Genomic DNA, 15,425 nt, shown 5'->3' with positions numbered 1-15,425 from the left:
TATTTCACTGGATATGTTAAGGTATGCATACACTCTACCCTCCCCAGACCCACTTGTGGAATTTCATTGGGTATGTTGTTGTTGGTATCCTTAAGTTTCAAGTAATTTCTGCCTACTGGCCCTCTTGCACTGCCTAGCCGGCTAAAGGTCTTCTTCTTTCTAGTGTAGAGCTGTCTGCAAGTCTTCTCTTCTTTTCTTCTATCTGGTAATCGTTCTGGCATCATCACCTTCTCTTTGACAATTGCTCTAGCACGCCATGCCTCTGTCCTCACTCTCACACTTTGCCTTTTCTGGACAATCGCTTTGACAGCACTATGCCCCTTAACAGTGATTGCTCCGATGGAATTACACCTCTTTTGCCGATCATTCCAATACCACTGCTCTTAATTTCAGCGTCACTCCGGTAGCAGTGTGCCTCTTTTCAGGAAACTGTTCAAGTGGATTTGTGTGTTTCCTGAATAATGATATTTCTGGCAAAGCCATGTCTCCTCCGGTGATCTTTCTGGTGGTGCAGCGTCTCATTCAGCTGACCAACCAGCCAAATAGCGTGCCTCTTTTCAAATAATATTCTTAAATTTTCCTTGTAACATCCCAGCAACCACAACTTTTCCGACAACTTTCGAACACATTTTCCAGTGATATTTCTATATTTACTATAACAAGCAAACTCAAGTTGATTTCTCCACTTTGAAATGTTGAGTCCTGTGATGGATATTGTCGTACTGGAAAAAGATTGGATGTGTGTCATGTTTAACACTTAATAATAGTTCTACTTGTATTCAAGGAGCCCCCAAGTCTTCAATGTATCTCATTCACTTCTCTTGTTTCTCATTCGTTCATAGTACTATTAATGTGGCCACGGAATATCCCCTATTAGTTTAAGTGAAAATCATGGAAATGATCAACCAGAAAATTGAAGTGTTTAACCTCGTCGTACTCTGTGCCGCTGACAACCACAACAAAGGATATGTTTGGATCATTTCTTTTCATGAGGTAACACGACTCCACAAGTACATGAAGAGATGAAGCCCATCATTCGTGCTTCTGCTTATCTGCTCCTTATTCATCCGTTCTCTTCTCTATTTGATCCTTATAAGGAAAGCACAAGTCAAAGATAAAAGTGTTTTTTGCTGCAAAGGTATGACAACCTAAACAATGGAGTGGGATGCTGTCCATTTTTCCTGCTAATTTCCATCAGACTGAGTTCTCGGGCATCCATCACTAGCAAGGAAAAGTGGGTAACCAGTCTCCTCCGCCCTCGTCTTTCCCTCTCCTCCTCTTTATTTAGGGGCATGGAGGAGTGAGTAAGTGGCTTGAGGGGGCCTTAAGGAGTGCGAAAGACCGGGATTATGAAAAAAGAGATGCATAGATATGCAGAGTACAAATTTGCATCTTATGGGGTGCTGGAACTTGGAAAGTTGTGAAATGAATAGGACTAAAATGACCTCTTCTTTTTGAACCCCTGGGGGTGGCTTAGTGGTTGAAGATCTGGAGTAATTGCAGTTCAAATTCCAGTAGAGGTGAGATTATGTGAATTCTTGCTATCTATCTAAGTCTGTATGGATAGGGTTACCCAATCTTGGAAATTAGTCGAAGTGTGTGTCTACTGGCCCTGATATCGCCATTCTTACAAATATGGTCTCCCTTTCATATTCTCATTGTCCAATTCCTCAAAATGATAATTCAATGGCTATTGGTGCCTTTGGTTTTCTCTATTATTGCAGAAGCTGATATCTCTCTCATTTTTGTATCTCCGATTCTGCGAGTCAAAGATATATGCAAGATTGGTAGTCTGGTTTTCATGGTACATGCACCAAATGGAGGACCCTAAGCATGTTCCATTTCTTTCAAAATGACGTCAAGTTGTCATATCCAAAAGAAAAGAAATATCTTACTGCTAATCAAATCAGCCCATTTATGTTTGGAGATAAGAGTATCAACCAGAGCATATTTGAAAAGGGAATGTGTCTAGCAGTCTGCTTGGTTATGGGTACATTTTTGCTGGTCTTTTTTCATTCTAGTTGAAAGTGAAAAAAAATAGATTTATTTGTTAGCTGAAGCATATGAGGCTTAAGAATTTGCATGAACACGAGTCAATTTCAAGAAAAATCCTGGTATCTGTTGAGGTTTTTGCTTGAAACAAAAACCACCACAGGGTTTACTGTGGATTTGATGATCTTGGGTCTTCAAGTTCCTTTGCTAGCAATCTCTTCGAAAAAGTACATTATACTGTTAACCTTCTACCTTTTTCCAGTTTCCTCAACTCTACATCCTTCCCTCTCTCCCTCTCTCTCCCTCTGTCTCCAGCTTCAACAAGTGGCATCAACTGTTACTGTTTTAATTCTCTGAATCCTCTTCCTCTCTTTCTGTTTCTTGCTGTCACCTCTGTCCCTCACTAATGAAATTATGTGATTAATTACAAACTGTGCAACCACCTAGTCCTTTTCGGCCTATGATAATGAAATTTCGTGTTTCGTAGTTTTACTATTGGTGCTTTATATCAATCTGTGAAATGCAAACCTAAATTGTACAACACAATGGTATTTTTTACTATGATTAGCTTAAAAAAAGGTGCAAATATTTGACTTGACCATAGATGTGTTTGATCTCTTCTGTAAATAGATATTGTTTTCCTCCTCAAGGAGAAGTAATGAATATTTTGGATCGATAAAAAACTAGAAAACATATCTTAGTGAATGTTTATTTCTATAGCATTACAGTGAATGCATCAGCGATCTGTAAAGAAAAACTAAGAAACCCTTCTCAAAAGGAGATAAAATAACTGGAAATTGGTGTTTCTGATCAAGTCTTCAAGAACTACACAGCTCATAGAAGAGGAACCTGATAGTCTGTAGGTGTTGTTCTGTTTTCGACTCAATGTCTGACACTCCTCATCCCAGCCGGCTATTATAGGAAGTTTGTTCTCCCCCGGGGTTAGTTGTGCCATTTATGGTGGTTATAGTGAAGCATATCTCATTAAGGCCATCCATTACTATCATTTCACTAATTTGAAGTTTGACTTTCTTTTTGTTGGCCAGGGGAATTTTGGCAGGAGGGACTTCTAGCTTGATCTCAATCTTGGCAAGACGAACCCAAATGAGTGAAATTGTTAACTCGAGATCAAAGAGCCTACTTCATGCATTTATTATGTGTCACTGCTTAATCATTCTTGGAAGGCTACGCAACTAACACTTTTGGTTGGATAATAGTTTGTGCATGGATTTTGATACTTTAAACTTCTATTCTTTTTCCCAGGTATCTGTCAAAGAGTTTTCCAGAGGCAGTGTGTTGATAAATTGCTTACTTGTGAACTGGTGTAAGTCTACGATTTAACTGAATAAATCAATACATGATGTGACAGTTGCAGGAGAAGTGCATAAAAGTCCACGAGACAGCAAGGATATTGTCGAACTCTACTGGCAAGATCTTTTTACATGCAATGCATAAATCATACTGATATTTTCTACGATGAGCTGAAAGTTTGTTCAGTTCAACCTCCTTGTTTGCTTTCCTTGCACAACCTTTCTCCCTTGTCTATATCTCACTGTTATTCTTGGAGTGTAATTGTCCTAGAACTCAGAGTTGCCCATCTTTATCGTCTTAGGGTTCATAATGAGGTATACTATTTTACTTGTGTGGAAATATTATATGCAAAATGTAAAAATATGGCACCTGAACCCAATTCAACTCCAAAAGCTAACTCATGAGGGGAAGGTTGCCCATCCATATAAAGTAGATCATCAACCTATTTTCCAACCAATGCGAAACTTTAATCCACTCATACACCTCCTTTAGGTCCAGACCCAACTTGAGAGTGGACTTAGAGCCCCAACGGGGATACTATGTAAAGATATGATAACTGAGCCTAACTCAACCCCAAAAATAAGTTTATGAGGGGGAGGATTGTCCAAGTCCATATAAGTAGACCATCCGTCCATTCCCCAACCAATGTGAGATGCTACTCTAACACAATAAATCGAAAGTGGTATTTTTAGGGATAAAGGTGCAAAGGTGTGACAGGAAGCATATTGTTGAATTCATTCAAGTCTGTCTCTATTATGAATGCATGAACGCTTTGATCTGTTATGTGACTACTTTTTGCTCACATTAATACACTCATCACTTTCAATTTGACCCTTCTTGCCATGCCAGTTATGAACTGTGTGCATTTACTTGCTTAGTGGTCCTCTCCAGTTCAATCCTCGCTGGTTGCTACTGATGAGTTGCCAAATGAATTAAGGATTTCTTTTGACACTTTACACGTTAAATCCTAAGTTGCACGGACTCTTCACTTTCGATGCCGCACCCGTGTCGGATTCTCCAAAAATACACTACTTCTGGAGAATCCGACACGCACCCGTTGACATTTTTGAAGAGTCCGAGCAACATAGGTTAAATCAATAGGGGATCCTTGTAGCATGGTAAAGGTCTTCGTACACTCTATAGGTCACAAATTCAAGTCGTGGAAATCAGCTAGGTTGACTATATCACACTCCTTGAGGTACGGTCCTTCCCTGAATCCTGCGTGAATGTGGGATGTTTAGCTCACCGGGTTACTCTTTTATTTGCAGTCTACTTATTTTTCTGTTCCACTCCGTGGTCCTGGGAAAGTGCCATAAACGATGTTACCTACAAGTTGTTCCTTATAGTATTTATTCTTTGTCCCCTTATCCGCTGGCTTGACTGCTAGTTTCAAGTCATCGAAAGCGAGGGGTTTCTTTATCTTTTTGTCTTTTCTACTTAAATCCCAATGTGCCTATTTCATTTTAAGTTTGCACCTTTTTCTTTCCTCTTTAGTTACACGTCCTTAATAAGAAGCTCTTTATCTGAAAAATAGAATTATTTTTCGATGTGTTAGTTGGATTTCAAAGCATATCAATATGAATTTATATTAGTCAGGTTTCAAAGCATACTAGACAACACATCCTATCCTTATTTGTAGAATCATTTTTTTCAATGTGTTAGTTGGATTTCAAAGAATATCAATATGAATTTGTATTAGTCAGGTTCCAAAGCATACTAGAAAACACATCCTCGATAGAAAGCTCTTTACCTCAAAAGTAGAATCATTTTTCGAGACGTGTTAGTTGGATTCCAAAGCATATTTGAATTTGTATTAGTCAGACTCTAAAATATATCAGACATTGACATTGGGTTGGGAAATAAAAAGAAAAAAATTGTATTATGAGAAAAAATAATTATAAAATTAGTCAAATCATGACAACTACAAATTATATTAATAATAAAATAGTGTTATCCAATCACATGCGTTTAGACTTGTAATATCCATCTACAAAATACAATTAGCATTTTGTATATTTTTTTAATTAAATCTAGATAGGTGACTTCTTTTTGGGTGGGGTGGGGGGGGGGGGTTGAGGGTTGAGAGAGTACGTTAGTTGACAATGATTATAAGTAAGAACTTATTAGAAATAATAGATCCAAATCCAATTGGAATATATATGTGTAATTTCAACAGGTACTTGAAATAAATTAAGCATGCTAGATGAACAGAAAATTGTCTTCAACTAAGGTAGAATAGAAAATGAATATGTTGCTGAAACCAGTGGCAAGACAATTTTTCATTATTTTCAATTATTCCTTTTTTAAAAATTATATTTCTTTGACTCTTATGATTATTATGCATAATTGATATTGTTAATCTTTTAATAAATTGACTAAGTATTTCACTAAGTAAACCCCTAAAGTGAGGCAAGTCACGAATTTCCGTCAAGGGACAAAAAACATGAAATATAGTTTGCAGGATATGAAAGCTACTTCGATATTTTCATATCATTATTTTAATATCTAACATCCCAAAAATAAGGGAAGAAAAATGGTGACAATAAGAAATTACCGTTACAATAATAGTTGAAATAGCAGAAAAAATAGACATCGACAGATTCGAGATTTAAAATTTAATGGATTCTGAATGATCTCAATTTTGTAAGTGTCAATCGAACTTAAACTCTTATAGAGGAAGGCAATAAAGCTTAAAACATGTTTCATTTCTACTCTTGAACTAAGAGAGCTAATTTTGTTACGAAATTTTGAATAAATAATATTTATATATTTAATAAATTTCTCAATATAAATGTAAAATCTACACAAAAATTACGAATTCCCAAAAACTCGTATCCGATATCCTAGATCCTTTCATGTTAGGACAAATGAAAAAGAAAGTATACATCTGAAATTAAACTTCTATCTATTATGTTAGAAACCTCTCGATACCACTAAACTGAAAATGTTTGTAGTGAACCGTGTTGGTAAAATATTTTACTAAGGAATCGTTTGGTATGAGTGATAATTTCGGAATTAATTTAGGATGAGTTTATCTCATGTTTGAGTGCAGTTAAATCACATAACAACTTACTCTCGTTGTCTAACAATAGTTGTCCACTATTGACTTGATATATGGATTAAGAAGCTGTAAATGATAGGAGTAATCTTACCAAATCACCTTTATTAAATATAAGTGGTATAAACATTGAAAAATGAAAAGTATTTAATAGTAAAGGTAAAGTAGACACAACATGGTAAATTATTCATTGATTTTATAAACTATACAAGAATTGTTGAACATCCCAAAATAGTATAGTGGACAAGTAAAAATAAACCAAAGGAGCATTTTGAAATTGTTATATTATTTGTATCCCACATTAAAGATGAAATAATAATTAATTTTGAGATAACGTATTTCCCGACTAAACAAGCCCTAAAGAGTTAAAATTAGCATTCTTATGTGGTTTGTGAGCTATTGCATAGGAGCGGAGGTTTTATCATGTGTGCACCCAATGGATAGTGACTGCGAGTTTCCTTGTCATAAAAAAACAAAAAAAAAAAGAGTTAGAATTAGGATTTAATATAGGAGAATGGGGGAGAAGAAACATTTGAAAGAGTCATTACATGCAAAAGGGAAGTGAATCAAAGAAAAGCTTCCAACACTTGACACTAGGGGTGTACAAAACCGAATCGAAAACCGAATCAAACCGCAAATCTAGTTAATTCGAAAAAAAAACCCAACTAGTGATTTGGTTTGACTTGGTTTGGTTTTGAAAAAAAAATATCGACTATATTTGGGTTGGTTTGGTTTTAACTAAAAAAAAACAACCCGAGAGCAAACCAACCCGACATTATATATATAATTTTAAAATTTTATTTTATATATAAAAATATTTACTTTGATATAATTTTAAAATATTTCTTATACTTTTTCATAGTTTTTACTTTTAATATATTATTTCAAGTTTGAAACTTTGAATTATGAATGAGCCAATAAAGATTATAGTCCACAAATGTTGGTAATTATAATAAAGCTTAAATCAAAATCAAATTAATACTCATGCAAAAAGAAAATCAATTCAACACTAAGAATGACAATAATATTGAATATTTGTTCTTTAGTTTTACATTGATTTAGACAATTAAAATACATAATCTAATTTTAATTTCCTTTAATAATTAGTCATGTAACTAATACTTATTAAGCTTAATTTTAGCATGATTTAGTACTTTTAAATTATGATCATTTTCATTATGACTTGTCAATTTGCAATATTTGTTTTGCGCGATTTCATTATTATTATTTTTGTTGGATATTTTAGTGTCATTAATCATATCTTATTGTGTTATATTTTTAAGAAACATCTTAAATAGTTGTATTTTGATAGGACTAAAGAAATATTTGAAATACAAGTAAATTATATGTTTGTATGAATACTTTACCGAAAAATCCGAAAAACCAAAAAATCCGAAAAAATTCGAGGTTGAAAAATCATAATTTTATTGGTTTGGTTTGGTTTGATTTATAAATTTAAAAATTCAACACAAATAATTTGGTTTGATATTTAAAAAATTTGAACCAACCCGGCATGTACACCCTACTTGACACTCCACATACTTGTTTGGGACATTAAAGGCCAAATCCAGGAATCTATTTTTTTCTCTCTTTTACTTTCATAATTTTCTTGTTACTCAAATCATTTTACTCCTTTTTTACTACAAAACTCAGCACACTCCATCATCACACTTTAAAGAGTTGAATCATTATTATTTTTTTCTTTTTCCCTACATAATAAACCTTCAAAAATATTATTTTTTTGTGACCCATATTGTCTCCTTTGGTTGAGTAACAAAAGAAGGTTCCATTCTTTTCTTTCTTCTGCCTTACAGCTACTTGTTGTCCTTTCATGAATATTCATCGCACTTTCTTTTTTACTTTTTGTGACTATTCGAAAGTGTCTTCAAATTTTACTAATGATGAAAATAAGTGACGGATTCAGAATTTTTAATAAAATGGTTCAAAATTTGAAAAAATAAACACGAACTAATCAAAAAGAATTCGACATTTACTATATATATAAAAATTAATTTTAATCATATATAAATAATAATATTTTTCTATGGAAGGAGGTTTGGATGAACCCTGACAATAGGTCGACTCCGACCGATTTAAATTGAATTACACCAAATCCATTAAAAAAAGTGGTGTATTTATTGATCAATAAAAATAGGACACAATAAAAACTTGTCCCTTTCCAAAGAAGAAAAATCATGTTTCATTAATCCTCTTTTCCTTTAAAATTTTCTAAATTGTTCAGACTCTTTAAAAATATTATCATATTCATGTCAGATCTTAAAAGATACACTATATTTGAAAGATCCGCACCACGCGCTCAATAACAGTTTTGAAGAGTCTAAACAAAGACGGGGCTCACCAACTACATCATCATAGAAAATTACACATCAAGAAAAAGTAATAAACCCCAAGGAAATCCTAAAAGGAAAAAAGATTAATAGAGAGAGAGGAAGATTAAATTAAATAAAAACCAACAAAAGATACAACCAACAACTACAGATTTTTTTCCCCTACTTGTAATTCTTTTTTTTTTCCTTCTAATTTTTATTTTTTAAAATTTTATCTATGGCTGCAGAAATCCAAAAGTTTCTTCCTTCCTTCGACAATTTCATCAAAAAAATCATCTAATTGTCCAATAATATTCTCAGTACCATTTTTCAAAACCCCAAAATACCCTTTCAAATTCTCAACTCTTTCTCTTATAATCCCATTTTCACATTTGTTCTCCAATTCTCCTCTAAGTTCATCCATGGCTGCTTTTGATCTCCTAAATTCATACAACAAAATCGATTGCCTCCCTGAATTCATCTGATTAATCTGAGAACCAATTCGTTGTTGTAATCTTGAGGTTGAGATCATGAAATTTGAACCAAAGAACAAACACCCTGTTTCTGATCTTGAAAAATCAGATGAAGATGATTCAGCCCAGCAATAGACTAATCCATGAAGCAAAATCATTAGCAAGACTGAACTAACATTTCTCATTGCATAAAGTACTCCTCTGAATCCATTAAATCCATTTAGCTTTGATTCTACTGAAACAATTTCATCAAATCTTAATGAAAGTGGCTCAATTCTTGTTTCCATTAATGCTCTGTTTTCTTCCTCTAATCCAATTGCTTCTCTTCTACACCCTGTTATTGCTCTAATCACCTGTTTTGTAAATCAAAAAAACCATGGAAAATGGTCACTTAACGAATACTAATTATTATCTCAGAAAGTTAAATCAGACATAATAACTACTCCTATTAGTTAAAGTAACCATACTAGAAATCAATACTAGAAAAATATGTTGATTTCTCAAATGGAAAGTTACTTTTTTCGAATTTTAAGTTTTAAGTGATTTTCTGAGATAATAACTATTAATTAACTGATATGAGAAATCAACTCCTAAACAAAAAGTGTTAGATTTCTCAAATGGCTATTTAACTCAGAAAATTACTTTTCTCAAATTTTAAGTGACTTTCTGAGATAATAACTATCAATTAACTACTGACGATACGAGAAATCAACTCCTAAACAAAAAGGGTTGATTTCTCAAATAGTCATGTAACTCAGAAAGTTACTTTTTCGAATTTTAAGTGATTTTTTGAGATAATAATTGTTCGTTAATTGACGATTTGAAAAATCAACTCTTAAAAAAAAGTCTTGATTTCTCAAATTGTTAATTTGATTGAATTTCAAGTGATTTTTTGAAATAATAACTATTAATTAAATGACGATACGAGAAATCAACTCCACTTAAAAGAGAAAGGGAAATGAAATTTATACTCCACCTGTCTTGATAATTGTGGGGTAAGATGTTGATGATTATCAAGAGACGAAATGACATTAAAACCAGAAGAATAGTAATTCTCCAATCCAGAAATGCCAGTCTTAAGAACATGACAAACTTCCCAAAGCTTAGAACTTTCATCCATATATTCATCAAGCCACTTTTCACCAACAGGCAAATGAAGTTTTTGAACAAGAAGTGTTAATTGTGTGTGAAAAGATCTTAAAAGGGAAAGTACCCTTTGAAGGAATTGAATAGACATGAAGTTATTAGAGAGAAAAACTCTTTCAAGATCATCAATACCTCTTGTTAAAAAAGTGTAGAAACCATTAACAGAGTTTGTAGAAGAAGGATCCATTTTTTAATTTAAAACTTTGAGAGAAAGAGGGGAGAAAAAAAGTTAACAAAAGAGTTATATTTATATTGTTGAAGAATGGAAAAAGAAAGAGAATGTTTCTTAGAAGCTTATGTTTCTAAGGTAAAAAAAAAAAATTGTTGGGAGCAATGATGAGTGTTTCCTTTAGAGGGGAAATGATGATTCTTAATCTGCCATTTTCAATGTTTAATGGGCAGAAAGGAAGCTAAAGAGAAAAAAAAGAAAAAAAAAACTTTATTTTATGTCAAGAAATAATAATAATAATTTTTTCTATTAAAACAAACAAAGTGTGATAGAATGAAATAAGGGGAAAAAAACTTTACATGAAACTATCATGAACTTATTTAGCTCTGTTCCAATTTCTTCCTTTTCCTCCCCTTCTTTTGTGCTCTTTATTATCTTAATTTTAAAAAAAAAAAAAAAAAAACTCTCTATGGATAGTATAGGTATAATAATATAAACAATAGTAATATGTTTATGGGGTAGGGGGTAGAGAGGAAAGGGTGGGAGCTAGCCTTAGTGGTTTGTCTTTAATCTTTGATTTAAACTATATTATATTTGTCCATTTACATAAAATAATCAACTATAATAAGAGTTCAAGTAATATCTATTGGTGAAGAAAAAGAAAATTTAAAGTACAAGGAATTCATAATAAAACTTGCTTGGCTTAGAGACACATTAATACTGTTTTTTGGAGATAATTGGAGTTTCGCTCACGAGCAAGCGAACGAAAAAATAACAATTTTATCTTCGGGATTTAATTAAGCCACAAAATTAGTAGCATTCCAGAATGTTGCTCTTCTATTCTTGAATTGGTGATTTCACCTTTTGACTCACAAATATTTTTTCAAGGAAAAATAGTTTGTTTTTTTTTTGTAGTGGTCGTCTTTCAACTAAAAGAAACTCTATTTATAGTACAAAAAGTTTTAAAAGAGAAGATCTTTAATTAAATTATATTTATTATGGATTCATGAATTTAAAAGAAAAATGTATCTACCAGAAAAGTTATAACCTAAAATAAAAATAAAAATGAATATTACAATTCACATTCATGTATTTTGTATATTTTCAAAAACTTTTACGGAATAAATGTGTTTTAAAATTAATTGAAACAATAACTCTTACTAGATATTCTACAACTAATGACATAAAAAAAAAAAAAAAGGTTAACGAATCTCAGCTGATGGGATGGCATATTGATAGGCAGAAACAAAAGTAACAAAAGATCCTGAAAGGTAAAATATTCATTTGTGATATGGTGAATTGAAAGGTAAAATATTCAATTGTGATATGGTGAATAAATTCAAGCATTCGAATCAGTAGATACACAATAAATAGGCATCTACTTTTTTTTGCTTTTTACAATTTATTTTAATTTTGATATTGATCCTATAACTTATAAGTGATAATCTCAACATAATGGACTTTCAATAGAGGGATCAGGATCTTTAGTTTTGGAATAAAATTAAAAAAATGCAACTAAATAGACAGTGAACCCATTCAGAGACTCGAAGACATATATAAGGAATTTTAAAACCACCACATGATTACTTTTACATATGGTAACAAATAATTCATTTTATTTTCAATAATATAAATTCTATATTTTATATTTTAAGAAGACTTATACATATCTTTTAAAATAATTGGATAATATATACTTTTTACGTTCGTTTTTATTTATCCATTATAATAAAAATAGTTGTCTAACAATACTTGTTCAGTTTGAAAAATCAAGAGATAATTTACCATTTTATGTCTATTTTACCCTTGCTATTAAATAAGTATTATTCAATATTTAATTTATTTTTCAAAACCTTACATATATTCAAAGAGTAATATAGTAATATTACTTTTATTATTTATTATTTGTCAAATTAATAATGGGGAATTACTCCCTCCATCCTTATTTAATTGTCCACTTTAGAAATGACACACAGATTAAGGCAACAATGATTAGCATAGTGAAGTTACAATTTTACCCTTATAGTACAATTTATAATTCCAAAATAAATTCACTCAAGATAACTAATCAATGCTGGGAAGTTAATAAGTTTATTTACTTTATTTATGACAATTTTATTTAAATAAGGGTATAATAGAAAAAAATTTGTTGTCCTTTCTTGATTTGCCAAAATGTACAACTAAATAGGGACAACTTAAAGAGGAAATATGGACAACTAAATAGGAACGGAGGGAGTATTATTTTACAGATAAAATATTGTTTTCTCCATGAACAACTAATGTAGCACATTGATATTCATTCTTTCTTGGATTTGGTCATATTGGTAATGAAGTTCTTTTGATTTTAGTGCTTTGTTTGGCTTCTTCTTTCCTTCTTTTCTTCCTCGAGCAGCTGACTTTGTTTCCTCTACTTCCCCTCTAATCTCTATCCTATTGAAATTTGTAAAAATCTTAAAATTTTACATTCCTCTTTTTCCTTTTTCATGTTCCTTTTAAGGGGATTTAGGAAATAATGATGTGTCTTCTTTGTAACCTTGTACTATGCAAAAACTCATTCTTTTTAGGCATAATTAACTACACCCCACCAACTTCCCAAGATAATTCATCCCACATAAATTCAACTTAATTGAGTACTTTCTCTAGTCCAATAAAAATGAATGGTTGAGGAGTGATATATTCTTTAAAAAGATATTTAAAGACACTAATTAATATTTTTTTTGTTAATATTACTCTTTTGAATCTTCCAAAACTCTTTTTATTAGTAGAGATAGTCATTATTTGGGATTTACAAGTAGTTAAACATTCTATTAAAAAGAAGGATAATTTTGTCTTTAACTTTGAAAAAATCACACACACACACATATAAATTTGTATATACATACCTTGTGTGTATATTGGCAAGCAAAACTTACAAACGGGCAAGCGAAATATACAAATTGCAACCTCCATAACAAACAAAACTATAATTATGGAGCGCAATTACTGAAACTATAGTCATAGCGTCTTATTATGCCTAAAATTTTCTCATTAATTAAATACTAAAGTTTAAACAAATATATGATTTAGAACTCATCATTTTAAAAATTAGATGAGTTCAAATTCAATCTAAGAACTTTAAAGATGGTATTGACTCAAATTTAGGTTATGGATCCACTTTTGACCCTACAATAAGAAAATGTTAGCATATGAAATAAAAAAGAAAAGAAAAATCAAGACATGGAATTTTAGAATTACTAAATCAAGAATGAATATATGTAACACTTCAAAAATAAATGGATAACTATTTTTAATAAACGATTCTTGTTATGAAAAGTTGTACATCATGTAAAGCACTTAGTACACCATTTTGGTCATAGAAATTTCAAAAATATTCATGCATTAGAAATGTTACTTCTAAATTTTTTGTTTGATCCGCCAGATGTAGCTTTAGTTACCTTTTTTAAGAAAAGCAAAATCAAAAGCTGATTAGAAAAATCGATATTCTGAAGCTGATAAGTAGAATTTAATCTCAAAAATGAATTTTCACTTGACGGGGATTTTATTACTTTGAAGAAAAGAAGGTTTACTTCTTGGTAAGTTTAATTAATTTGATGGAAAAAAAAAGTAATGAAGATTAGGTTCTCTGAATTAAAAGCTTAATATGGTGGTACAATGTATAATTGCTCCCTTGGCACCTTACAATGAACAAACCCACATGATGTTTGAAGTAGTCCATTTGATTAACTGGCCCTTGGGACCCATCAATCAGTTTTTTTAAAGTTTTTTTTTTTTTGATACAGTAGTTATTGTGTATTTGTTCTGAATTTCTTATTATAGTTTTCCTTTTAAGTCTTCATATTTAGCTAGTCTTTTTCTTATAAGAAAAAGTTTCAGAATATAAATAGAAATTTGTTCCTTCTAATATAATAGCATTTACAATATAGTTCTAGGGGCTTCGATAGTTTTGTCTAGGGGGAGAATTTGTGGGGCACAAGTGATAAGATATTACTTGTGTGAACCTCTTTCTATTTCGAGTGAATTGGGTGAGGTTATTTCTCTCTATATTTTGTACTCTCATATTTATATAGTGGATTGCTCATCTCATTTGTGGATGTAGACCGATTGACCGAACCAAGTTAAATATTTGTGTCTTTGGGTATATTTTTTGTTTGTCTTCTTACTCGTGATTTATCGAAGTTTGTTTTGTTAGCTTCCGCATGACACCTAATTATTTCGACCCTAACACTAGTTCCATCTTTTATTTGTTCAAAATTTATTTGATATTGCTAGGTTGGTATGAATCGAATCCATGACCTAGCAAGCACTCAATATTTTCTCACTTTATACTGTTGAAAAAGAAACTAAGTTGACCTAAGCATTACTTAAATCATTATTTTTTTATAAAAAAAAACTTATATCAATATTACGCTTAGATAAGCATTACTTAAATCAAAATAAACCTTATATAAATATTACCCTAATCACTACTCCATAAGGTAACTATGAAAGATAACTTTTTGAAAAAAATAATAAAAAGGAAATTACATTTACAAAGGAATACGTTAACAAAAGATTTGATTATTCTTTTGATCGGAAAAAAACTCAAATAAATGTATATTTATGTCATATGTTAAAAGTTTGGTCCATTTATGTCATTTTTGTTTTGAGAAAATGCTCATTTATGTCATTTTCTTTTGAGAAAATGCTCATTTTTATGTCATTTTCGTACAAAAAAAAACCTTTTATGCCATTATTGTTAACTGAAACAATATAAATGAGTCAAATTTTTAACTAATGACATAGATGAATCTTTTGTTAAAATTCATTTTTTTTCTTTAAAACTTTATTTAAATTATTTATGGCTAATAAGTGCATAGACTAAACGATATAGAGTAGAAGTAGCTAGGGTGGTTAGGGTGGGACCAGAAAATCTTCACAAAGTATATTGAGGTTGATATATTATTTAATTC

The 15,425-nt window shown here is 31.3% G+C and overlaps 2 protein-coding genes across 3 annotated transcripts in view; both read right to left on the bottom strand.

Moving 5' to 3' along the window:
- The window catches only part of LOC125809192 (uncharacterized), a 511,850-nt gene that overhangs the window by 177,234 nt on the left and 319,191 nt on the right, over positions 1 to 15,425 (bottom strand). The gene's annotated exons all lie outside the window — the stretch shown is intronic.
- Positions 8,788 to 10,857, bottom strand: LOC125809179 (uncharacterized). The gene is made up of 2 exons (XM_049488837.1): positions 10,138 to 10,857; positions 8,788 to 9,514 (listed from the first exon to the last, which is right to left on the bottom strand). Exons 1-2 carry the CDS (start codon positions 10,492 to 10,494, stop codon positions 8,921 to 8,923), a joined length of 951 nt encoding a protein of 316 aa, XP_049344794.1. The 5' UTR covers positions 10,495 to 10,857; the 3' UTR covers positions 8,788 to 8,920.

Source organism: Solanum verrucosum, unplaced genomic scaffold (genome assembly GCF_900185275.1).
Source record: "Solanum verrucosum unplaced genomic scaffold, falcon-dt-bn FXZP01000062.1, whole genome shotgun sequence".
Taxonomy (NCBI): Eukaryota; Viridiplantae; Streptophyta; class Magnoliopsida; order Solanales; family Solanaceae; genus Solanum; species Solanum verrucosum.
The sequence above is the reverse complement of the archived record's forward strand: the minus strand, read 5'-3'. Positions and strand labels throughout refer to the sequence as shown.